Below are 25,430 nucleotides of genomic sequence, written 5' to 3' on the forward strand. Positions count from 1 at the left end.
GTTTGAGACCAGCCTCAGCAACTTAGATTTTCAGCAACCTAGCTAGACCCTGTTTCAAAGTGAAATGTTTAAAAAAAAAAAAGGAGCTGGGGTTGTAGTTCAGAGGTAGAATGCCCCTGTATTCAATCCCTATTACAATAAATAAATAAATAAATAAATAAATAAATAAATAAATATAGCTGGGGATATAGCTCAGTAGTAGAGCACCCTTGGGTTCAATTCTCAACGTGCGTGCATGTGTGCGCACACACACACACACACACACACACACACACACACACACACACCTGTTTGACCCAAAGGAGCAGCCTGAGAAGTCCTGCCTTGGGAAGGGGTGAGGAGAGCCTAGAGACAGAGGGGGCAGGAGAGAGGAGTCAGAGGACAGAGACCGGAGCGGGGGACACAGACCAGGCAGGTGTTGGCAGAGCCCGCGTGTCTTTGCTCCAGAGGCCTCGAAGCCTGCGTGCCTGCGAGGGGCGGGAATGTGCTCAGGATTAACTTTGCTAATTAACAACACTGAAATCCTCTGAGGTCCAAGTTCTCCGTCTCTTGGCTAAGAATTTTATTTCATTTAACAGCTGAAGCATTTAAAATATCTAGTAAACACCCCTGCAGAGTTCTTGCTCTGGCGGAGACAGCCTAAATGAAGGTACTCCTCAAGCATGGCATAAAAAACGCAAAGCGTGCCTCATGTGCTTGGAATGCTCACAGCCCGCTCACAGACAGGATGCTGGAGAGCAGCGCCAGCAACACTCCTGGCGTTGACCGAGTGGGCTTACTCTCCTCGGGGACCTGGGTTTTAAATGCCTTTCATTTCCAATGGGGCTTAAAGTTTTTCAATTTTAAGTAAGATGGAGTTTTTTTGTTGTTGTTGTTTAGTTTGTTTTTGGTTTTCTTGGTGCTGGGAACCAGGTCCGGGGCATGTCATGTGCTAGGCAAGTATTCTGCCACTGAGCTACACCTCAGCCTTGAAAACGATTTTTCGGTTTGTTTTTAATGAGATAATAGTTTTTTTTTTCTTTTTCTTGTTAATATCCACGTGTTTCTCTCCTTCCAAACTTTTACAAACAGGCTGTTAACTTAGGAAAAAACCATATGGGTTTTTTAGTTATATGGGAGGAGGCGGCTAAATCTTGACACAGAATTTTAATAATCCTGATGATCACAAAGGCAGTCTTTGCCATAGACTCTAACTTATTCATCAAAGGTTTTAATATTGACAACTATTCAATGAAAAGATAGAATTTTCCTTCTACCATTTGTTCATATTAAAGAGTTTATTTTTGCATGGATGTAAGTTTATTAAAGATGGTAGGGCTATACTATGAAGCCTGTTTTTGTTTTTTTTAATCTGGAAACAGGATTTAATTATGTTGCCCATACTGGTCTTGAACTCATGGGCTCAAGCAATCCTCTTGACTAAGTCTTCTGAGTAGTTGTCACCTGGCACATTCTAAATTCATATGCAGAGAATAAATAAATTACTTTTCCTTCCTTCCTTTCTTTTCTTTTCTTTTCTTTTTTGTGGTACTGGGAGTTAAACCCAGGGACATTCCACCTCTGAACTATACCCCAGCCCTATTTTTATGCTTTATTTATTTTTTTATTATATATATATATATATATATATATATATATATATATATATATATATATATTGTGTGTGTGTGTGTGTGTGTGTGTGTGTGTGTGTGTGGTACTGGGGTTCCTGGAAGCCCTCCTACCTCAGAGCTACACTCCTAGACCTATTTTTTATATTTTTATTTGGAAACAGGGTCTCTTAAGCCAACGAGGCTGGCTTCAAACCAGCGCGATCCTCCTGTCTCCGCCTCCCAAGCGCAGGGATTACAAGCGTGCACCACCATGCCCGGCTGCTTTATTTTTTGAAACAGGGTCTCTCTGAGTTGCAGAGGGCCTCATTAAGTTTCGGAGGCCAGCCTTGAACCTGTCTCAGCCTCCTAAGTACTGATATTACACACATGTGCCACCATGCCCTGCAAGCAAATTACTTCTCTAAGTCACATTATTATTACAAAGTGCGCTAAACCTGGTGCTGCGTGCCAGGATTCCCAGTACTTGAGAAGCTAAGACTGGAGAATCTCAGGTTCGAGGCCAGCCTCAGCAATTTCCCGAGACTCTCAAATATTCAGTGTGACCCTCTTTCCAAATGAAAAAATTAAAAAGGGTGTAGTTAGAAGGTAGAACAACCCTGGGTTAAATTCTCAGTCACACACACACACACACACACCACCATCATCATCATCATCATCATAAAGTGTTAAGATCATTTAAATATGAAGAATGTTAATAGTTTCTTCCATAGCATAGTACATGATTCTGTTAGACCATGCCAACACAAAATCATTTTAAAAATCACAATAGTTTATGATAAAATCAACAAAAATAAGTCACCTCATCACTGAAGGTTTTCTAACTCATCACATAAGTACCTTCTCTCCTGTTCCCCTGCCCCTTCCTCTCCTCCCTCCTTCCCTCTTCTCCTTCCCATATTCCCTTCCTTTCTTCCTGCCTTCTTTCATTCCTTCTTAGAACCTACACCTTCTTTCCTCCATTCCCTTTATTTTTATTTTATTATTTTTTAGGCCACTGCATAGTAAGTTTTAGGAACAAGGATTGCAAACTCAAATACCTTAAGAAGCCAGACAGATAACGTAAATGAGAAAGCTGCCAGGTCTCACAAACACTTTGTGCCTCCTATAAAGGGCTCGGGCCGGAGGATTCCAAGCGGCTGACTGCTAAGTAATTTATAGACAGGTTGTGATAAGATTGGGCTCACTGGCAGAAGTGCTCACATGTATTGGTGCTGGGCTGCCTGCCTTTCCTGGGTTGCGCTCAGGCTTTTCCCCCTTTTACTTGCTTGGATGGGTGAGGGTGTATCAAAGTATTAGAGACACATTAGAGTTAAGATGAAGGCTACATGTGACCCAAGTCATTTTTTCCCATCTTACAAGAGAGGAAAAATGTCAGTGAGACCCAGGGCGTCGGAGCCCAGAGGCGGGTTTGAGTGCACTGCTGCTCAGCCTCTCAGCGTAGATATTAGACATGTCAAGATGTCACAATAGAAAAAGAACAGAAAAGAAATAGATGTCATGATAGAAACAGAAAAATAAGGCAGGGTAAAGGAAGGTATTGATGGTGAAAGGGAGTGAGAACTGTTTTACATGGCACAGTAGAACAGGCGCTTTGGCAAGGTGACATTTGGGCAGAGACCTGGGAAAAGCCATGGAGGGTGTTAAGAGGAAAAGCATTCTGGCGTAGGGAACCGCACGTGGAGACTCTGAGCGGCAGTGAGCAGCAGACAGCAGGCCTTCAGAGCTGAGGACAGTGAGGGCGATGGCGGCAGTGGGCCAGATCACGAGGTCCCTGCCGACCTTGAGTGGTACTTTGGATCAATATTCTTTTTCCTGAATAAGATGAGAAAGTGCTCAATTACTGCAGGCAAATAAATGATGTGATTTGGGTTAGTTTTTTAAAAGTTTGCTGTGGCTGCTTCTATACAGAGTCAGTACGAGAAGGGAAGGATCAGCTGGAGACAGAAGCTATCATAATAATCTGGACAAAGGATGAAAACGGCTTGAACCAGACACTGATAGTGGAATCTGACTCCAGGCATGACTGGAACGGGAAGGTGCACCAGGCCCGTGGCACAAAGCACTATACCCGGCAGGCAATCAATATAGGTCTGTTTGGCATATGTGTTCACATTTACTGGTACATATCTATCAGATGCATGCCCAAATACTTCTTATTCTCATTTCAAAAAAATGTTCTTGCTAACTAGTTAAAAAAAAAATCCCTGCTTAATCAGGGTTTATAGGAAATATCCCTTCAAACACAAAGCATCAGCTGGGCGTGGTGGCACACATTTGTAATCCCAGTACTTGGGAGGCTGAAACAGGAGGATTACAGGTTTGAGGCTATTCTCAGCAATTCAGTGAGGCCCAAATTAAAATGGGCCAGGCATGGTGACACATGCCTGTAATCCCAGTTTTTGGGAGACTGAGACAGGAGGATCACAGGTTCCAAGACAGCCTCAGCAGGTAGTGAGATGCTCATTAACCAAGTGAGACCCTGTTTCAAAATAAAAATAAAAACAGAGCTCAGACATAGAATGTCCCAGGGCCCATCTCCAGTTCTACCAAAAAAAAAAAAAAAAAAAACCTTAAGTGTCAGCCTGGTGTGGTGGTGAATGCTTGTAATCCCAGTACTTGGGAATCTGAGACAGAAAGACCCAGGTTCGTGGCCAGCCTCAGCAACTCACCAAGCCCTTCAGCAACTTAGTGAGACCCTGATTCAAAATAAAAAATAAAATAGAGCTGGGGATTTAACTCAGAGGTAGAATGCGCCTGAGTTCTACCCCCAGTCCCACATACCCCTTAGATTCCCAGCAGGCATTAGCTAGTATTTCTACTCATCTGTACCAGTCTACTGCTTCCTAGCTGCCCTGTGGCTTGTCCAAACCACGAGGGTAGCCTTAGGTCAGATCAACTTTTGACTAATTCCTTCCAGAAGACCATGGCTATTTTCCTGTCATAAATTGAAGTAGCCACGCACAGTGGTACACACCTGTAAATCCAGCCATTTGGGAGGCTGAGGCAGAAGGATCATGAGATCAAGGCCAGCTTAGGTAACTTCCTGGGACCCTGTCTCAAAATAAAGTTTAAAGGGTTCTAGCTCTATAGCTCTGTGGTAGAATGCCCTTAGGTTTAATCCCCAGTACATTCTGCCACCACATTTAATTATTTTCTTCTCAATTTTATTTTTGTTTATTTATGTATTTATTCATTGTGGTACTGGGAATTAAACCCAGAGGAATTCTACCTCCAAGCTATACCCCCAGCCCTATTTTATTTATTCTTTATTCTTTATTTTTTTTAAAATCTGGTACTAGGGATGCAACCCAGGGGCATTCTACCTCCAAGCTACACCCCAGCCCTATTTTTCATTCTTTATTTTGAAACAAGGTCTCACTGAGCCTCAAAGAGCCTCATTAAGTAGTTGAGGCTATTCTCGAACCTCGATCCTCCTATCTCAGCCTCCCAAATGCTAGGATTACAAGCGTGTGCCACCATGCCTGGCTTATTTATTATTTTGAAACAAGATTTTGGTAAGTTGCTGAAACTGGCTTTAAACCTATGATCCTCTTGTCTCAGCCGCACAAGTACCGGAATTACAGGAATGCGCTACCACACGCAGCTCTTCTCAATTTTTAAAGAAAAATTTACTTGTGGTATGGAAAGCAAAAAAACTATGAACTCTGGAATGTTATAGGCTTATGATTGAAGCAGACTCTACTTTTCTGGAACCCATGACCTTGGAAAAGACTCTTCACTTTCCGAGCGTTCGGGTTCTTCCTCTGTGCAACAGGATGGAGAGAGTACCTGTCTCGTGATGTGGTCCGTGTCCATGTCTATGTGTCCATGTGTCCATGTCCATGTGTCCATGTGTCCATGGTCTGTGGGAAGATGTAGGCATCTCTGCCTTCCCTTTGTCTCCTAAACCTTAAACTTTGGGTGAGGTCCCTGCTCAGCTACGCACACAGAAATGTTAATCGCTTAAGGAGTGTTCATCTAAGACCTAGTAATACAAGATTGATTGCTCTAAATTTACCTAACCTCTCTCGTCCCTCTTCAAGAGGCAAGATTTGCGACCTCCTGCTCCAGACCCCTGGAGCGGTGCCTAGAAGTCTCCAGCCATGGTCTCCTTCCAAGACCACAGGTCTGATAGACAGCCACCCTGAGCAGCCAGTGAAAACCACCCCTCCCACAATGAAGGCTTCTCCAGGACCCCCTCCTCACAGCCAGAACTTACACACGGATTAACCAGTCTGACCAAGTCAGCCCAATTATGCACACCTCTCCCTACTGCCCCAGTTCTTCCCCTGTTTTGTTTGTTTGTTTTGTTTTGTGGTTCTGGGAATCGAACCCAGGGCGTTCTACCTCCAAGCTACCCCCACTAGCCCTTGTCATTCTTTATTTTGAAACGGGGGGGGGGGGGTCTCACTAAGTTGCTGAGAATCTTGCCAAGTTACTAAAGCCAGCCTTGAACCTGCGCTCCTCCTGTCTCAGCCTCCCAAATGCTGAAATTACAGGCTGATGCCACCGCACTCAGCCCCCTGGATTTATTTATTTTATTTATTTATTTTTGGTGGTACTGGGGTTCCTGAAAACCCTTCTACCTCCGAGTTACACTCCCAGACCTATTTTATATTTTTATTTGGAAATGGGGTCTCTTGCGCCATCCTCCTGTCTCCGCCTCCCAAGCATGGGGATTACAAGTGTGCACCACCACGCCCAGCTTCCCGGATTTAACCTAAAGCCCCATTCAGCACACCAAGCACAAAGCTGAGATGCTGGATCTCGCGTTGCCCTCCAAGATGGCCATAACTCCTTCGCTACTTTTCACCAGACTTTTGCCCCTTGGTGTTTGGGGCGAGCGGCCTGACTTGGAGTCTGGACCCCCAGAGTCAGGCCTCTGGGTAGGACACTGGTAATCCTGGGAGGAAGGGGGGGGGGGAGAAGGCTAATAAGGAAGGAAAGAGAAGCATGGAAGGAAGGGAGGGATAGAGGGAAGAGAAGGAGGGAAGAAGAGAGGAGAGGGGAGGGGAAGAAGGAAAACGTAGAGGGGGAGAAAACAGTAGGAAGAGCGAGTCAGGACTGTTACAAGATGAGGGAGTTTGCTAAAATCCACGTGGAGGAGAAAGGTTTATTTTAATAAACTGTCTCATGCTATGAAAAATGCTTAGGGACAGGATGCATATTTTTATTTGGGAGATAAAATAATTATTTGCCTCTTTTGCAATGCTATTTCTCTTAAAAGGGATTTCCTATGTCACTCCTGGGAGAGACTTAATATAAACTTGGAAATTTTGTTCATATTTGGGATTGGTTCATGTTATCTTTGCGAAAGCCAACATTTCTAAAACACACTGAGAATAATAAAACTGCCTGCATGTAATCTCTGCTACTCAGGAGACTGGGGTAAGAGGATTTAGAGTTTGAGGTCAGCTGGGCAGTTTAGCAAGACCTTGTCTCAAATAATAATAAAATAGCTGGGTGTGGTGGCGCACGCTTATAATCCTGGCGTTTGGGAGGCTGAGACAGGAGGATCGCGGTTCACGACCAGCCTCATCTCCTACTTAGTGAGACCCTTGCAACTCAGCGAGAACCTGTTTCAAAATAAAGAATAAAAAATAGGGCTGGGGGTGGAGCTCGGAGGTAGAATGTCCCTGGGTTCCATCCCCAGTTCTGCAAATAATAATAATAATTATAATAACAATAATAATTATTATTAATAATAATAATGATGAGTTCATGCCCAAGGCCCAGGTTTTGAGACCCAGTACTACAAAAATAAATAAAAATAACAGTTGTTGGGGGATGCATGTTTGTCTATTTCTCAACTCGAATAAGGTTTTGTCTTCAAATTTTCCAAAGATTTACTAGCATTTACTTGAAATATCACAGGTTTGCAGCCAGCCTCGGCAACTTAGTGAGGCCCTCCTCACTAAGAGACCCTGTTTCAAAATTAAAAATAAAATGGGGCTGCAGGTGTAGCTTTGAGGTAGAATGCCTCTGGGTAAACACACACACACACACACACACACACACACACACACACACACCATAACTCTTTGTTTTATCTATTTCTTTGTGGACTCATAACAGTATAGAAGGTAATTATCATAAGTGAGAGATTTTACAGTAACCATAAGATTTATAGATTTTCCAGAAACTTTGTAGTGACATGTCTGGGACAACTAACCTGGGGAGTGACAGGCCTGGAAAGGGATGTAGAGCTTTAAATCAAAATTTTATTTCCTTGTCTTTCCTTTATATCTTTTTCTGCTCTTTTCTGTCTTCTGTCTTCTGTCTTCTGTCCTACCAGGTAAATTGCAGCTTTGCTGAATGAACATAAACAGAAGTATAGTAAAGTTCCTTACTGGTCAGGACTGGGGCAAAGGAGACCTCCTTAACATGTTCACATGCATGCATCAAGCCTGGCGTGGTGCTGCACACCTGTGATCCCAGGATTTGGGAGGCTGAGTAGGGGAGTTGTAGGTTCGAGACCAGCCTTGGCAACTTAGCTGGACCCTGTTTCAAAACAAAATATAAAATTGGTATGGGGGTATAGCTCAGAAGTAGAAAGCCCCTGGGTTCAATCCCCAGTACCATCAAAAACAAAAACCTATGTTTACATACAAGCATGATCGTTTATTCCACCAGGCAAAATGTTATGAGGTAGTCATTGAGAGCGAGGGCTGCTGGGTAATTGTCAGGAAATACAGCTGTAAAGAGAACACAGCTCCACAGACGGGCTTTTTAATTGGAGTAACGCCTGGGAGGGAGACTGGCTGGGAGAGAGTCCATGTGAGTCAGGAGCCCCTCCTTAAAGACTAGGGGCTTCTTATGGGGGTTTAGGATGGGTGGGAGAGCAAAGCAGTTGTGTATTTCTCTGATTGGTAGGCTTGATACTGGGCCAGAACAGGTAAATTTATGGGGCCGGGGCAGAGGGCTGGGTAGAGGCATTTTCTCGCCGTTCCCAGAGTCCTTTGTTCTGGGCCTCCTCTGGCCAGGCCTCACAGTCAGACTTCACAGCGCCCATCATTTTATCTGGGCTCGGGCGAGCCTGGGCTCTGTGGCCAAATATTATGCGAGACATTATGCGAGACAAATATTATGTGAGGCATTGTTCTGGACTAGGTTCCTGCACTGGGCTCTAACTGACCAGACTAAAAATAAAAATGGAGTCACCCATGCTAAAGTTCCAAGTCACCAAAGCAAAACGCAGCTGTTTATCCGATATTCTAGGAAACCAGGAGAAATGGAACATAACAGCTAAACTTCCCCTAAATGGCCAGTTTCAATTGGAATGGCCGACTCCCTTTGCCTTAATCCTCATACAGAAAAGCAACCTGATGTTAACAAATCAGTTATCTTTTTACTGTTTGGTCTCCCTGACTCCACTTCACAGAGAAAACAGCTGCGGTGATGGATCCACTTTTTTGTTCTTTGTTTCAGCGTTCTTCTACCCTTCTCTGTGCATAAAATCAGCCTCTAGCGCTCAGTGGTAGAGCACTTACCTGCCTGGCATGCATGAGGCCCTGGGTTTGTTTCTTGCACCACAAAAACCAAACTAACCCCCTTTGCTGGTTCATTGCAATATATATCCTATTTTATGGAGTGAGATGTCGCCTGATTCTAGAATCACAAAATCTATTCTAGAAGCAATTAAGATTTATAAGTTGATTTGGGCATGGTGGCACATGCCTGTAATCCCAGTACTCGGGAGGCTGAGAAAGGAGGATAACAGGTTTGAGGCCAGCCTCAGCAATGCAGCCAGGCTCTCAGCAACCTAGCGAGACTGTTTCAAAAACACAAAATAAAAAGGGCTGAAGGTATAGCTCAGAGGTAGAATGTCTTCCCCCAGTACAAAAAAAAATTAAAATTAAAATTAAAAAATATATAAATCTGGCCTCTTTTGCCTTTGGGATGACTCACATTCTCCCATGAATATGTATTTCTTACTTTCCCAAATAAATCTCCATGTCTCTGAAAAAAAAAATAACAATTTTAAATTGTTGTGATTTTGTCCTGGGACACAACTTATCTGTACCTGTTTTCTTTCTCTGTAAACCATTGATGCTCATAGGACCTACCTCACAGGGCTGGGATAAGAATGAAATAGTGTAATGACCCCCACACTCAGAGCAGTGCCCTACACACGAATAGTTCTTCAGAAATGTGAGCTATTATTCTCACAAATTTATTTAACTGAAATCCATTAGGAGACTCCCAGGTCTGGAGATCAAAACGCTCTGAGCACGTGAAAATCCAAACCAACAATCTGAGCACCTGAAATTGGCCCAGCGGCGACCTGACCCCTGCCTTCCAGCTGCTACCTTTTTCTTCTCAGAAACACGCTGAAGAACTGAGCTAAACTCAATGACTCATCTCCCTTCCGCTCGTTTCTGAGGAAGTAGCAATTGTTGTAGAGATAATAAGCTCAACTGATATCAAACAGTCCGGCTCAGCTGAGTGTGGTGGCTGCACGCCTAAGATCTCAGTACTTGGGAGGCAGAGGCAGAAGGAGCGAAGGTTTGAGGCCAGCCTCAGCAACTTAGTAAGACCGTTGGCAACTTAGCAAGACCTGTTTTTAAATAAAAAGTAAAATAGGGCCTGGCGTGGTGGCGCACGCTTGTAATCCCTGCGCTTGGGAGGCGGAGACAGGAGGATCGCACAGGTTCGAAGCCAGCCTCAGCTGGCTTAAGAGACCCTGTTTCCAAATAAAAAAGTATAAAATAGGTCTGGGACTGTAGCCCGGAGGTAGAAGGGTTTCCAGGAACCCCAGTACCACCAAAAACAACAACAACAAAAAGTAAAATAGGACTGGGATTTGGCTCAAAGGTATAATGCCCTTGGGTTCAATTTTCCAGTACCAAAAGAAAGAAGGAAGGAAGGAAAAGAGAAAGGGGGGAGGGAGGAAAGAAGAAAGGAAGGAAGGAAGGAAGGAAGGAAGGAAGGAAGGAAGGAAGGAAGGAAGGAAGGAATTGTCCTATCATAAATGACTATGTGAAGCTGGGTGTAGTGGCTCACGCTTGTAATCCCAGCATTTGGGAGTTTGAGACCAGAGGATTGCAGACAGCCTTGGCTACTTAGCGAGGCCCTTTGCAAGTCAGTGAGACCTAGTTTCAAAATAAAGAATAAAAAACAGGGCAGGGGGTGTAGCTCGAAGGTCGAATGCCCCTGGGTTCCATCCCTAGACCTGCAAAAAATAAATAAGTAAATAATAAATGACTGTATGAGTTCGACCCAGGTTTTCAGAGATCATTTCTGATCGTGTGGAATCCTCAAGACATTAAAGATAGTTTGTTCCTACATAACTGGAGAGGCAGACAGGTTTCCGACCTACGTGGGAATCAGCCTGGCCACTTCCAGTCCCACTAATGAGCAAAAGTTTCTCTCAGTGGCTTCTGTGTTTGGTTTGCTCGGCTTAGGTTGGTCGGAAGCTGTGGACTCTGGTGCTCCTTTGAAAGCCAGCTGGATTAGGGCAGAACCTCTTAAGAAAACAGGCGTATCTGCACTCGGGCTCTGACAGGGGCCGTAGAGACAAGAGATAATGTCTAAAGCTCAGTCTCATTAGTCACTCCACCGCTGGACCCCTCCAAACGTCCAAATGTGCGTAGAAGGAAACGCACTGATGTATTCAGGAAATATTTGTGAATGTTTCGGAACTTTTGCTGGGAATAGCCAGGCCGGTGTCATCTATTTTAGGAGGTGACTGCTCAAAGAAAGAGGATTTTTGCCAAATAAGAGAATTGGTATAAAAATAAAAATAAAAAAAAGCACAAGAATATTTCATCAACACTTAAAAAACTGGGCTGATGATAGTATCTGCAGATAATGAAGTCAGGCCAACGCTGACAGACCAGATTAAATGAAGATACTAGAACAGGTTCAGAAAAGTCATGGTTTCCCCAGATTGAGGAAAAGGGGTTCAATTCCAAGTAACACACACACACACACACACACACACACACACACACACACACATAAGCTTTGATTATAGGAAAAAATGTATAAGGATATATCTGTTGATAGGTTATCAATATATTGTATATACTGAAACAACCTGTCTGGTTGAAATGTGTGTGTGTGTGTGTGTGTGTGTGTGTGTGTGTGTGTGTGTGTGTACTGGGGATTGAACTCAGAGGCATTCTACTTTTGAGCTATATCCCAGGCCCTATTTTATTTTTTCTTTTGAAACAGGGCCTCACTAAATTGCAAACAACTTCATAAAGTTTCTGAAGTTGACTTCGAATCTGTGATCCTCCTGTCTCAGCCTCCCGAGTACTGGGATTACAAGCCCCGTGCCACCGTGACTGGCTGAGAATTTTATATAATATATTGTGCTAAACAAAGATTCCAAGGGGTCATTGTTGTAGACTAGGCTCATGGACTGGGCCCCAAAAGACCAGATTAAAAATCAAAATGGAATCACTGATCTTTTGATCTTTTGAGAAATCAAAGGGAGAAGCCAAATTTCCTAAACAGGCTAATCAGCATGATAGTAAAGCTCCCTGCTTTAGTCTCTGTGTCCCTTGATCCTTACAAAAAGCAACCTGAAATAAAGTGATGCTGACCCATCAGTTATCTGCCTATTGTCCTCTCTCTGTCCCCACCTTCCAAAGAGAGGTAACTTGGAAATGACCAGTCTGCTTTTGTTCTTTGTTTCTGCTTTCTTTATTTCCCCTCAGCCCTTCTCTGTTTATAAAATCATCTGCTCAGCCAACTGGAACACTTACTCTACTTTTTGGAATGAAGTGGTGCCCAATTCTATAATCAAAAATAAAACCTACTGAGATCTTTTAGATTGTAATTTTGTCCTTGGACAACTGTCATCCTGAATGGAAAGGAAAAAAAAAAAAAAAGCAACAGCTTAAAAAAATAAAAAAGGAATCCAAAACCAGAAATAATACTATAATTGCCGGGCGTGGTGGTGCACGCTTGTAATCCCCGAGCTTGGGAGGCTGAGACAGGAGGATCGCACAGGTTTGAAGCCAGCCTCAGCTGGCTTAAGAGACCCTGTTTCCAAATAAAATATAAAATAGGTATGGGAGTGTAGCCCGGAGGTAGAAGGCCCCTGGGTTCCATCCCCAGTACTGCCAAAAAAAAAAAAAAAAGAAACAATACTATAATTATTTTTAAAATTATTAAAACACACACATTTATCAGTTTCCTTCACCTTTTTTTTTTTTTTTTTTTTTTGGCACTGGGGATTGATCCCAGGGGCATTCTACCTCTGAGCTACACCCTACCCCTATTTTCTTTCTTTCTTTTTTTTTTTTTTTTTTTGGAAACATGGTCTCACTAGGTTGATGAAAGTCTTACTACTTGTTGAGGTTGTCCTCGAACCTGCAATCCTCCTGTATCAGGCTCCCAAGCACTGGGATTAAGAGTATGCACCACCGCACTCAGCTTCCCTTAACCTCTTTTACAACACTCCTCCTGCCTATTGCTGCTAGACTTGGCAAATACAAATATCAAACATTTGGAACTTCAAATTATAAAATTTCAGCCAGGCATGGTGGCACACGCTTGTAAACCCTGCGCTTGGGAGGCGGAGACAGGAGGATTGCTCAGGTTCAAAACCAGCCTCACTGGCTTAAGAGACCCTGTTTCCAAATAAAAATATAAAAAATAGGTCTGGTTGTGTAGCCTGGAGGTAGAAGTGTTTCCAGAAACCCCAGTACCATCCCCCGCAAAAAAATATATATGTGTGTGTATATATATATATATATATATATATATATATATATAACTTCAGATGAACATTTGCTTAATATAAGTATGTCTTATGTAATATTTTGGACATACTAACATTAAAATAATTATCCATTGCTTACCTAAAATTCAAATTTTCTATGTGATGGCACATTCCTATAAGGAGAATCACAAGTTTAAAGCCAGCCTGGGTGACTTAGTGAGACCTATCTCAAAATAAAATAAAAAGGGCAGGGGATGTGGCTCAGTGGTAAATCACCCCTAGATTCAATTTCCAGTATCATATAAATTAATTAATTCAAATATAATTGGTATCCAGTAATTTTTTCCCTTTTCTTTTCCTTTTTCCTTTTTTTCTTTTCTTTTTGGGGACCAATCCAGGGCTTCGTGCATGACAAACACACGTCGCACCATTGAGTGACACCACCGGCCTTCAGTGTCCGGTATTTTATCTGGCTAAGCTCTCTTTGACCCATCCTTGGAGCAGTCCTGCTTTAGCTAATAAAAATATGGATCTGTGTTCCTTATTATCCAATTCGAGAGGACACAAATGTGTCTCTCCACTAAGTTCAAAGAAGCTTTGGTGGTACAGTGGTAAGCATAGCTGCCTTTCACCTACATTCAAAACCTGGTTCCAGCCGGGCATGGTGGCGCACACTTGTAATCCCAACATTCGGGAGGCTGAGACAGAAGGATTCTGGTTTGTGGCCAGCCTCAGCTACTTAGTAAGGCCCTTTGCAACTCAGTGAGATCCTGTTTCAAAATAAAGAATAAAAAATAGGACTGGGAGTGTCACTTAGAGGTAGAATACCCCTGGGTTCCACCCCCAGTTCCGTAAAAACTAACTCAATAATAAATAAATAAATCTGGTTCCATCACACACTGGCTCTGGGTTCTGGAGTGAGCCACCTGGCTTGGCTTTGCCACAGTGACCATATCTATAAAACGGGGTTAGGAACTACAGTCCCTCCCTAGCAGGCTGTTTTGAGGATTATAGACGACGGTGCGTATAAAGGTCCAGCAATGCACTCAGCTCGTTGCAAACGCTCAATCGGTGTTAGCCGTTCTTGTTGGCAAGAGAACACGGAGAAAAAAATAAAATGGCAAGGGGAAAAAGTGCCTGAGACCTTTCAGTTTTCAGGAATATTCTTTATCTGTACATCAATAATCGAGAGCCGATGAAGGTGGTGGCTCCATTTATTTGACTTTCATTTTATTTGACAATTGAAGGTAACACATTGGAATAAAAATAGCCAATGTTGATACAGTATATTGTAGTGTACAACAGAGCCTTTCATATATTTCCTTTAAAATATGTACTATTGAGCGGGGCGTGGTGGTGCACGCTTATAATCCCCGCTCTTGGGAGGCGGAGACAGGAGGATGGCGCAAGTTCGAAGCCAGCCACGCTGGCTTAAGAGACCTTGTTTCCAAATAAAAAAAAGTACAAAAAATGGTCTGGGAGTGTAGCCCGGAGATAGAAGGGTTTCCAGGAACCTCAGTACCACCAATAAATAAATAAATAAATAAATAAATAAATAAATAAATAAATAAAATATGTACTATTGAGCAGGGCGCAGTGATGTGCACCTGTAATCCCAATACTTGGGAGGCTGAGACAGGAAGATCACAGGTTCAGAGTCAGCCTCAGCAATTTAATGAGGCTCTCAGAAACCTAGCAAGACCCTGTTTCCAAAATCCCCAGTACCATTATAAATAAAAAATAAAATAAATACTATTAAGCTGGGTATGGTGGTGCATGCTTATAATCCCAGTACTTGGGAAGCTGAGACAGGAGGATCACAGATTTGAGGACAGCCTCCAGGATCTAATGAGATGCTCAGCAACTTAGTGAGAACCTGTTTTGAAATAAAAATAAAATAAAATAGGGCTGGGGGTATACCTCAAAGGTAGAATGCCCCTGGGTTCAATATCCAGTACCACATACAAAGAAAGTATTGTTATCATTAGTTTTCACTGCTAGAGATCGAATTCAGGGTATCTGTCATGTTAGGCAGGTACTCTACCACTGAGCTATACCACCAGCTTGAAAATGTATATTTTAAGGAAAATTCAAGACAGTGATTCTCAAAGGGAGATACTGTAAAAATCATTCCATATCATTGTGGTCTGCCCATGACCCTCTGCCCACCCTCTCCGAGATCCACTACCCCAAATAGATTCAAAGATTAAAAAAGAAGCAGGCACACACATGTCCTTTGGCCAGAAAGCAAATATAGAGCAGTCTCTGTAGGCACACAATGTAGAAAGGACTTCTGGTCCCCAAGGTGTCTTTTTGTCCTGAGCCCCTGCCTAAAACAATCCTTCTCAATGTCGTCATCATCAGATACAAAGGGCAACGGAGCTGGGCTTTGACAACAAAGCGCTCTCAGCAGAAAAGCTTTTTAAAGCCAAAGCCAAAGAAAGCTGCAGCCTGCGCCTCCATTCACCACCGGAAGAGGCTAACTGCTTCCCCCCTTTTGTCAGGGAGAACATCTGTCCTTCCAAGAGAACAGTCTCTCTCCCAGCAAGAAGTTTCACGTGTAAAGAAGTAATGTCCCAATCCAATGTGGCTCTCCCCCGCCCTGGATTAGCGAATGTGCCCTTTTCAAATGGTTCTATGGATGGACCCTCTATAGTGCTTAAAGGGTAACAACCTTGTTTAATGCCTAAGCATCAGTGAGAAATATTACATCTTTAAATAAGATTATGAAGGTTTAAGCCATGTGTGGCGGTGCACACTTGTAATCCCAGCATTTGGGAAGTGGAGACCGGAGGATCGCGGTCTGCAGACAGCCTCAGCTACTTAGTGAGGCCCTTGGCAACTCAGTGAGACCCTGTTTCAAAAATTAAAAAGAATAAAAAATAAGGCTGGGAGGTGTAGCTCAGAGGTACAATGTCCCTGGGTTCCATCCCCAGTACCACAAAAAATTATATAATTACATATATATTAGGGTTTTTTTTTTTTTTTTAAGAAAAAATTCTGAGGCATTGGGTTTTTTTTGTGCACTCCCAAGTACTGGGGTTACAGGTGCGTGTCACCACACCTGGCTTAGAGGGTATTTCTTTAACAGTGATTGTTTGATATGGTTTTGTACAGTTAACAGATGAACAGAATGTAAGAAAAAAAAATGCATAGCCAAGCAGGTGCAAGCTGAATGAGACCAAGATACTTCTAACATGCTGGCTTTGGGCCGTTCACCCTTTAGAAGAATGGAAGTTCTGTAACCATTAATTTTTTTAAAATCCTAGCATGTAGCAGCTTTGTACTTTTGTAGAACACTACTCTTCTTACATGCATGTAAAGTCTTTAGCTTTCTTGCTTGCTTTATCCAGAGTATTAAAATGCTAGGTTAAGCAGGGTTCGGTGGCGCATGCCTGAAATCCCAGGACTTGGGAAGCTGAGATAGGAGGATCCAAGGTACAAGGCCAGCCTCAGCAACTTAATGAGGCCCTGTTTCAAAAAATAAATAAGTAAATCACATGACTTACATTATGATATGAGATTATAATGCACCAATAGAAGCATATTAAGAATAAATAAATAAATATGGTTTGAGGTGTAGCTCAGAGGTAGACTGCTTCCTTGGGTTCGGTCCCCAGTATTGGGAAGAGGCGTCAAAATATATTAATGTGCCATTGGAAAATTGCTTTGATAATTTCCAAAATGTAAATTATGGCCAGAGCCTAGGTGCTGCGCAGGCACTCAGGCAGGGAGGGGGCTGCAGCTGTTACAATGCAGAGTTCCTCTCTTTCTGTCTTTGCCCTTCATTCTAATGATTAACCTATAGTAAAAGCCTTAGAGTAAACTGAAGCTATTAGCCCTAAAATTACAATAGAGGCAGCCCGGTGCCTCTCTTTACCTCCTCTCCTCTGATCCGGCCTGGGCATAGGAAAGGTAAACTTTGTGTGCGGCTTCAAAGCACCCTAGTTGATGAGCAACTAATGCTGCCCAGTACAATAGAGCTGAGGGCCAGGTAGATTCTTGACCCTTGCACTTAGTAAGTGCACTGTCTGGAGACAAAGAGGCACCAGCTGGCTAAGGAATAAGTAACTAGCCCATTGCCTGGTAATGCTGATGAGAAAGATACCAATAAAAAATTGACTTAAAGGTTGGGGTCCCCAAAAGGGGACAGAGTTCCATTTTTGGGCTCTCCAGCATGCGGGTCAGCATGCTGCTTTTTCTTTCTCTTTTCTATTTCTTACCGCTCTATTTCCTAATTTTGTAATAGATGTTAAAAATCTTCAGCAAGACTACAGGCTATTGCATATCTATCCTTAGCTTAAAACAAGAACCCGCGCCTTTTATCTTTTTTGTGTGTTTTGAGGGAAATTGTGTCCGGGAGCCTAACAGGGGTCCCCGGAGACAGTTTCCAAAACTGTAACATCTTCAAAACCGTAACACCCAGCACCCAAAACAAACAAACAAACAAACAAACAAAACTAAGTTGAGATTTACCTGTCTCATTACCGGCTTTTTACTAATTACTGATGTATTAAGACACCTTTTTGTTTGTTTGGTTTTGTTTTTTGGAATGTTTGTTTGTTTGTTTGTTACTGGGAATTGAATCACTCTACCTCCAATTTACATCCCCAGCCCTATTTTGCTTCTTTTTTTCTGTGTGTGTGTGTGTGTGTGTGTGTGTGTGTGTGTGTGTGTGTGTGTCACTAGAGATGGAACCGAGGGGCCTTCTATTTCCATATTTATTTTATTTTTTATTTGGAAACAGGATCTCACTAAGTTTCTGAGAGCCTCACTAAGCCTTGCTGAGGCTGGCTTCAAACCTGCAATCTTCTTGTCTCAGTTTCCCAAGTACAGGGATTACAAACATACGCCACCACACTCAGCTATTTTTCTTCTTTTTTTAATTTGAAACAGGTCTCACTAAGTTGTAGAGGGCCTCACTAAGTAACTGAGGCTGGCCGCAAATCTGCGATCCTCCTGTCTCAGCCTCCCAAGTACTGGGATTGCAAAAATGTACCACTACACTCAGCTGAGATTCAGTATCTCAAAACCTATTATAGGGAACTGTCCAGCACATCTACTGATCAGACAATGGAGATACCCTGAGTACAATAAGCCTCATACAAGTGGCTAAATGGCACATGGCAAAGTTACTCAGTGTCGTTAGCCATCACAGAAATGTAAATCAAAACCCTCATGAGATACTACTTTAGACTCACCAGGATGATAAAAATCAAAAGGCAAGTGTCGGCTAGGCTGCAGAAAAATTGGAACCCTCATTCATTGCTGTAAAGTAGTACAGACACATTAGAAAACAGTCTGATGGTTTTTCAAATGTTAAACATAGAGCCACCATATGATCCAGCAATTCTGCTCCTAGGCACGTGTCCTGGACAAGCGAACACACATGTCCACCCAAAGACCTGCGGGTAGCTGTTCAGGGAAACACCACAGACAGAACATGGAAACAACCAAAGTTCATCGCCTTGTGCATGGACAGAACCCAAAGCAAGCAAATAAAACGTCCACTGTGACGTAATCATAAATGAAATATTATTCACCATTAACTGGAACGAAAAGAAAAATGGCCAGAGATAAGCCATGGATAAACCTCAAAAACAGACAAACAAACAAACAAAAATCTGGGTTGGATTTTGGGATAAACCTAAAAAAAAAAAAAAAAAAATCAAGCCAGGCATGGTGGCATATGCTTGTAATCCCAGAATTCAGGAGGCTGAGACAGGAGGACCGCGGTTCGCAGACAGCATCAGCCATTTGCAACTCAGTGAGACCCTGTTTCAAAATAAAGAGTAAAAGTAGGGCTGGGGGTGTAGCTCGGAAGTAAAATGCCCTTAGGTTCAATCCCCAGTACCACAAAACAACAACAACAACAAAAATCAAAAACAAAAACCCTGGGCGGGCGCTGCAACTCAGTGGTACAGCATGCTTGCCTAGCATATATAAGGCCCTGGACTCAATCCCCAGGATGGCTAAATAAATAAATAAGCTAAGCCCGACACTAAAGACCATGAGTCCGTGGGCTGAGGTTGGGGTAGGGCTGATGAGCGCCTGTTAGAGGCTGTGAGGGATCCATTATTAGAGCGAGGGCCATGGTATAAAATGGGCTGGCTGGTCAATTCGCTGATAAGGATTGGATACTGCACTTAAACACGGATGAACTTGATGGTATGAAAAGTATATGGCTCCACAAAGTTGTACTAAAACAATCAAAATGGTCTTTTATGAACTGCAATTCAGAACCTCTTAAGAAGTGAGCCACAAACTTCAGAGCAAGATGCTCTGAGCAGGGAGCCGGGAAGGGGAGCGGCCGGGGACAGTCCCTGAAGGCGACAGAGGCAGCAGGTCTGAGGAGAGCCCGTGGGATGGGGCTTACCCGCCAAGACAAAGGTCAGCCTCCATGTTTGCTGACCCTACAGTGACAAGGGTCCAGGATGTGGCAGACACTGGGCTGGGTGCTGGCGATGCATGGCCTGGAGGGGTGACATGCTGGTAGGGCCGCGACATATATATATATATATATATATATATATATATATATATATATATATATTTTTTTTTTTTTTTTTGTACGTTTGTTTTTTCTTTTGCAGTCCTGAGGATTGAACCCACGGGCACACTGCCATGTACCGTGAGCTACATTCCCAACCTTCTTTCTTTTTTATCTTGAGACAGGGTCTCGTTCGTTGCAGGGGCTGGACTTGAGACTTTGATCCTCCTGTCTCAGCCTCCCACATCGCTAGGACTCCAGGCGCCTGACTTCACGCAGTGACATCTGGGGTTCTTTGTGTTTGGTGATGAAGAAGTACTAGGTCTTGTGAAAACGTGTAACATGTATGAATATAATGCACCAATAAAAAATTACAAAAAAAAGAAGTAGAATGCCCCATACCACCACCAAAAAAAAAAAGAAAAAGAAAAGAAAGAAAAGAAAATGTTTAACAAGCAATGCAGGACAGAATGTGCTGTTGCAGGTAGGAATATTGGAACCAAAGACTTGGAGAGCAATTACCTAGGGTAAGAGTGGGAGGAAGGGAGAGGAGGGAGAAGAAGCACTGAAAATAAAGGCTATGTTTTATTGTTTGTGTGTTTTTTGTTCTTAAATATGGAGTGCTTCGTGAATTTGTGATTATCTTTGCAAGGGGACTGTGCTAATCTTGTCTGTCTTTTTTTCAACTTTAGTATATGTCATACTAAAGAGAGCCCAGTCACAAGACTTTAAAAAAACCCAGTACTTAAGCCGGGCGTGGTGGTGCACGCTTGTAATCCCAGCATTCGGGAGCATCGCAGTGAGCATCGCAGTTTGCAGACAGCCTCAGCTACTTAGTGAGGCCCTCCGCAACTCAGTGAGACTCTGGTCAAAATAAAGAATAAAAAATAGGGCTGGAGGTGCAGCTCAGAGGTAGAATGCCCCTGAGGTTCCATATCCAGTATCGGAAAAAGAAAAACCACTTACACCTGAGTTTGGTCTTTGTTCTAAGAGTAACAGGAAGGCCAGGAAGGGCTCGAAGGAGACACACATTATCAGATTGGGTTTTTTCCCCTTGGACTGGGGATTGAACCCAGGGGCATTCTACCTCTGAGCTACACCCCGGCCCCTTTTTATTTTTTGTTTTGAAGCAGGATCTTGCTAGGTTGCTGAGTTCTGTTATGTTGCTGAGGCTGGCCACAAACACGTGATCCTCCTGTCTCAGCCTCCCAAGTACTGGGATTACAGGCACATGCCACCATGCCTGGCTTCAGAATGACCTTTTTATGTATGTGGTTCTTGGGATCGAACCCAAGGTCTTGCCTGTTCTGGGCAAGCTCTCTACCACTGAGCTGTATCTTCAGACCCAGATTGGCCTTCCTAAAATACATACCACTCTGGCTGCAGGAGGACTGGCTAGAGGGGGCAGGAATGGGTATGAAAGAGTCTCCCTGGAAGGTCAGGCTGGAAATGCAACTGGAGCCAGAGCCTCATTCAATGTGCAAAGGAAAGTAACCAAAGGTGGCCAGTGTGATACTGTTAGGGCTGACCCTTGGGAGGAGGTCTGGGCCCTTGACCTGTCCATCACCCATTAAAAGAATGATATGTGGAAAGAATGGAAAGATACCCAGGGACTCAAGCCCTTATCCCGTCATTCCTTAAAATCGGTCTGCATGGCAGGGCATGGTGGTACACCCTTGTAATCCCAGGACTTGAGAGGGCGAGACAGGAAGATCACAGGTTTGAGGACAGCCTTGGCAATGGAGTGAGACTCCCATCAACCTAGCAAGACCCTGCTTCAAGTAAACAAAAACAAAAAGAGTTGAGGGCATAGCTTGGAGGTAGAATGCTTTTGTTCAGTCCCCAGTAACTCATTCATATACTCTCTCTCTATCTCTCTCTCTCTCTCTCTCTCTCACACACACACACACACACACACACACATACACACAGACACACACAGACACACACACGACATGAATTTTTCCCCCCTTCCCTCCCACATTTTTAATAACCTTATCTCAAGGACCAGGTCAACTGCAAACCCATACCTCATAAAAACCAGGGTACAGCTGGGGATGCAGCTCAGTGGTAGAGCACTTGCCTAGCCTGTGAGAGGCCCTGGCTTCCCTCCCCAGCACCACAAACAACAAATACAAACACAAAAACAGGATGCTGGTATCAGATCCGAAGAGGACTCTAAGAACACACTAAAATACTCTAGGACTGAACGAAATAACTACTCATCAGTGTCTTTCACAGGGAAGAAATTCCTTATAAAGACACTCATGAGCGATGAGAAATACCAGGCCCCGGCCCACCCCAGCAGCTCAGTAAAAAGCCGCCCCTGCCTTTGTTCCAGGAGCATCCTGACTTTCCCCTTCAGTCACCCCTGCTGAAGCCAAAGCCCCATTCTGGCACCGCTGTGTCTGCTCGCAATACTCGGCCCCATCCGTGTTTATTAGATCCTGTCTCTAGAACAAACTGGGTACGAGGGAGGCAAGACCAGTGGAAGGGCTCTGTAAGCTTCCCGTCCTGCCTTAGTGACATGCTGAGGCTGCTTCTTCCAGGAGTGATTGCAAAAGTCACCTGGAGAACTTATTAAAAGTCCATCTATCTGTTCTACCTTCCCTCTTTTTTTTTTTTTCCCCCCTGAGGATAAAGTCAGGGGTGTTCTATCTCCTAGCTACACCCTAGCCCTTTTTATTTTATTTTGTATGTCTTTTGAAAGAGGGTCTTGCTAAGGTGTTAAGTGCTGACCTCTAACCTGTGACCCTCCTATCTGAGCCTACCAAGTCCTGGGATTACAGGCATGTGCCACCGCACTGAGCCTTTCTTCCCTCTCATGAGGTTGTACTATGTTGGCCAGTTCAGACTGCTGGGATGAAGTGACCCTTGTGCCTTGGTCTTTCTCTCTCTTGTCTGAGGCACTGGGCTCCATCTCCAGTTCCCCATGCTAATTCTCAAACTCAGATCTTCTGAATTTGCTTATCGCAAGAAACCTGGGAAGCTGTTGTTAACACTGCAGGTGATTTTCGGTGGCCTCAAGCCACTGAAACTGATTTGCTCACAACTCTGGAGGTCAAAATCAGAGCACCAACAACACTGCCTTTCCTCCAAAGGCAGGAAAGGAGATGTTCCCTTGCCTCTTGTAGCTACTGGTGGCTCCCTCTCTTTTTGTTTTGGGGGGAACAACACCCCCCCCCCTCAATTTTGTCTTATGCTTGGGCTACAAAACTCTACATGGCCTTCTCTATGCATATCCATTTTTTTCTCTTTATAAGGATACATGTCATTGGATTTAATGCCAGCCAGTTAATGAGAAGTGATCTCATCTTCAGATTCTTAATTATACCAGCAAAGACCATTTTTCCAAATAAGGTCATATTTGTACCAGGAGTTGGGACGTGGACATATTTGGGGTTTAGGGTGGGGATAGGGTGGTATTTCACAATTCAACCCAGTACACTTGAGTAATTTAAAGTCATCAAGCAGCTGGGGGTGTAGCTCAGAGCACTTGCCTAGCATGCATGAGGCCGAGGTTCCCTCCCCAGTCCCCCCCACCACAACAGAAAAGGTCAAACAGGCCATAAGGTGTTTCTACTGACTTCAACATATTTTGAAGATATTTTTCAACATAAATACTCTTACTTCAATGATCCTTAGAATGACAGAAAACTGTTCATGACTGAATTGACTCATCTTTTTCGAAGCATGACTTTGCCATTTCAAAATAAGACACAATATTAAAGCATTACATATAGTAGCCAAAACTACATTCAGATAACTATGATTCTGAAAAAAAAAAGTTGCACCTTTTTTTTTTTAGAAAGAAATGTTGTAAATACAAATAGATATGTCCACCACAGGAAGAGCAAGGTGGAAGAAACCAAGCTAACATAGTAATTTTGCTGTTATTCTCCCTGGCGTGTGTCGATTCATCAATTCTAGTATAGTTATGTTTTGTTGTTGTTTTCTGTTTTGCAATGCTGAGATCAAACCCAGGGCATCACATACGCTGGGCAGGCACTGAGCTACATCCTTGATTTGATTTGATTTGAATTTTGCCCAGGCTACCCTTAAACTTGGGATCCTCCTGCCTTAGTCTTCTGAGCAGCTGGGATTACTGATTGCTGTTGTGGGCCACTGCATGCAGCACTATTTGATTTTATAAGAACCAATTCCAATCTTTCTTATCATTTATTTGAAAGCCATATCACATCTGCAGCTATACTGGCAACACATTTCAGAAACCAGTTCTCAGAATGATGACAGATTCCAGACATCAAATCTAATCCCATCAGGTTTCACTCTGGGCATTCATTCCTGTCTGCCCAACATGGTTTCTAGACTCAGTCTTTGCCATTGACAGCCAACACAGGACCAATATATCGCATACTATTGTCTTGAAAATTCTGCTAAACACAATTACAAGCAAATGAACTATCAACGCAGATATTATTTTTATCAGTTGAGTTTTTGACCCATCTGGCTACTATCCTATCTTTCATTTAATTTCACTATGATAACATCTGTCTACTGCCTTTAACTTTTATAACATAAATAAGTTCAGCCTTCACCTTCCAAAAAATAAAAAAACCGGAATAAATTCATCCTGTATATTCTCTTGTATAGCTTTTAATAATTCCAGGGAAAATATCTCCAATTATATCTCAATATTAAAAAGAACATTTCTTTTGTTGTTGTTGTTTTCAAAGAAACATTCAGAAGTTGCATATACGAAAATTCTCATCATTCAAGGAAAAATGTGAGGAAGCTCTTTGTTAACTAAAACCCAGTAGAGTTCTAGAAGAGGAAGAACCATTTCTTTGTGTATAAACCCAATAGTAGAGGTTGAGTCTTCGAACACTTTTACTACAGACGCCTTAATCTAGGCAGTGATTACAAATGTCATGCACTTATTGTGAGCAGTGACAATCTAGTGGATTTCCAGATGACTCACTCGGTAACCCTTTGGCCACTGGCGTTCCAGCCAGAGTGGGCCACGTGCTGCCTTCCCGCTGACATCAGTGGAAATCTTGAGTCAAGATCAAAGCTATTCCATGCTTCTCTGACCTTTCTTCACAATGCACAGTGGGGCCTGATTTCTCAGCTCAGAATTTTCAGATTTGCTTCACTTTCCCCATAGGGGTTACTCCTTGCAAATAGCCTATGTGTCGATAAATGTTTACTGAAGACCCCACAGCAGGCCCATTGGAAATCACATCTTAGATTCTGGCTTCCTGGTGGTTTTCTAATCCAGTTCCGGATTCCAGGAAATCTTGTCTGGCTGCCTCACCAAGAGGTCAGTGAAGAGAAAGGAGGAACCCCACAGGGCAAGGAGCAGAGCCCCCTGCTCTGCCCGGAGCAGCCTGCATAGGCTCTGTTTGCTCTGGAAGTGGCTTAGAGGGTCCTCCTGAGGAAGACCTCTTACCTTCACTGTCATGTCTGGGCTGGATGTTTCTGCCGCATCCGAGGCTGCCTCGTCTCCTTTCAGTAGCATGCTCTGCCATCCAACTCCTGGAAAAAAAGAAAAATAGCCATATGAACCAAGGGAATTCAGCTGACGTGGATAGATGTACAGCTGTCATTTGGCAGATTCCAAGCTGTGTGACTCACAGAGGACTGGATGATGACCTATGGTCCCTCACCTACCTGACACTTGCCAGGAAAG

The 25,430-nt window shown here is 43.3% G+C and overlaps 1 protein-coding gene across 2 annotated transcripts in view; it reads right to left on the reverse strand.

Moving 5' to 3' along the window:
- PALM2AKAP2 (PALM2 and AKAP2 fusion) overlaps window positions 1-25,430 on the reverse strand; it is a gene marked incomplete at both ends in the record, with an annotated part of 364,538 nt that overhangs the window by 126,384 nt on the left and 212,724 nt on the right. For both annotated transcript variants that reach the window (XM_080709073.1, XM_080709072.1), the window contains one exon: window positions 25,191-25,276. In XM_080709073.1, coding sequence (XP_080565199.1) covers window positions 25,191-25,276 — 86 coding nt within the window. The remainder of the gene's footprint in view (window positions 1-25,190; window positions 25,277-25,430) is intronic.

This window comes from Muscardinus avellanarius (genome assembly GCF_963383645.1).
Source record: "Muscardinus avellanarius genome assembly, chromosome: 13".
Lineage (NCBI taxonomy): Eukaryota > Metazoa > Chordata > Mammalia > Rodentia > Gliridae > Muscardinus > Muscardinus avellanarius.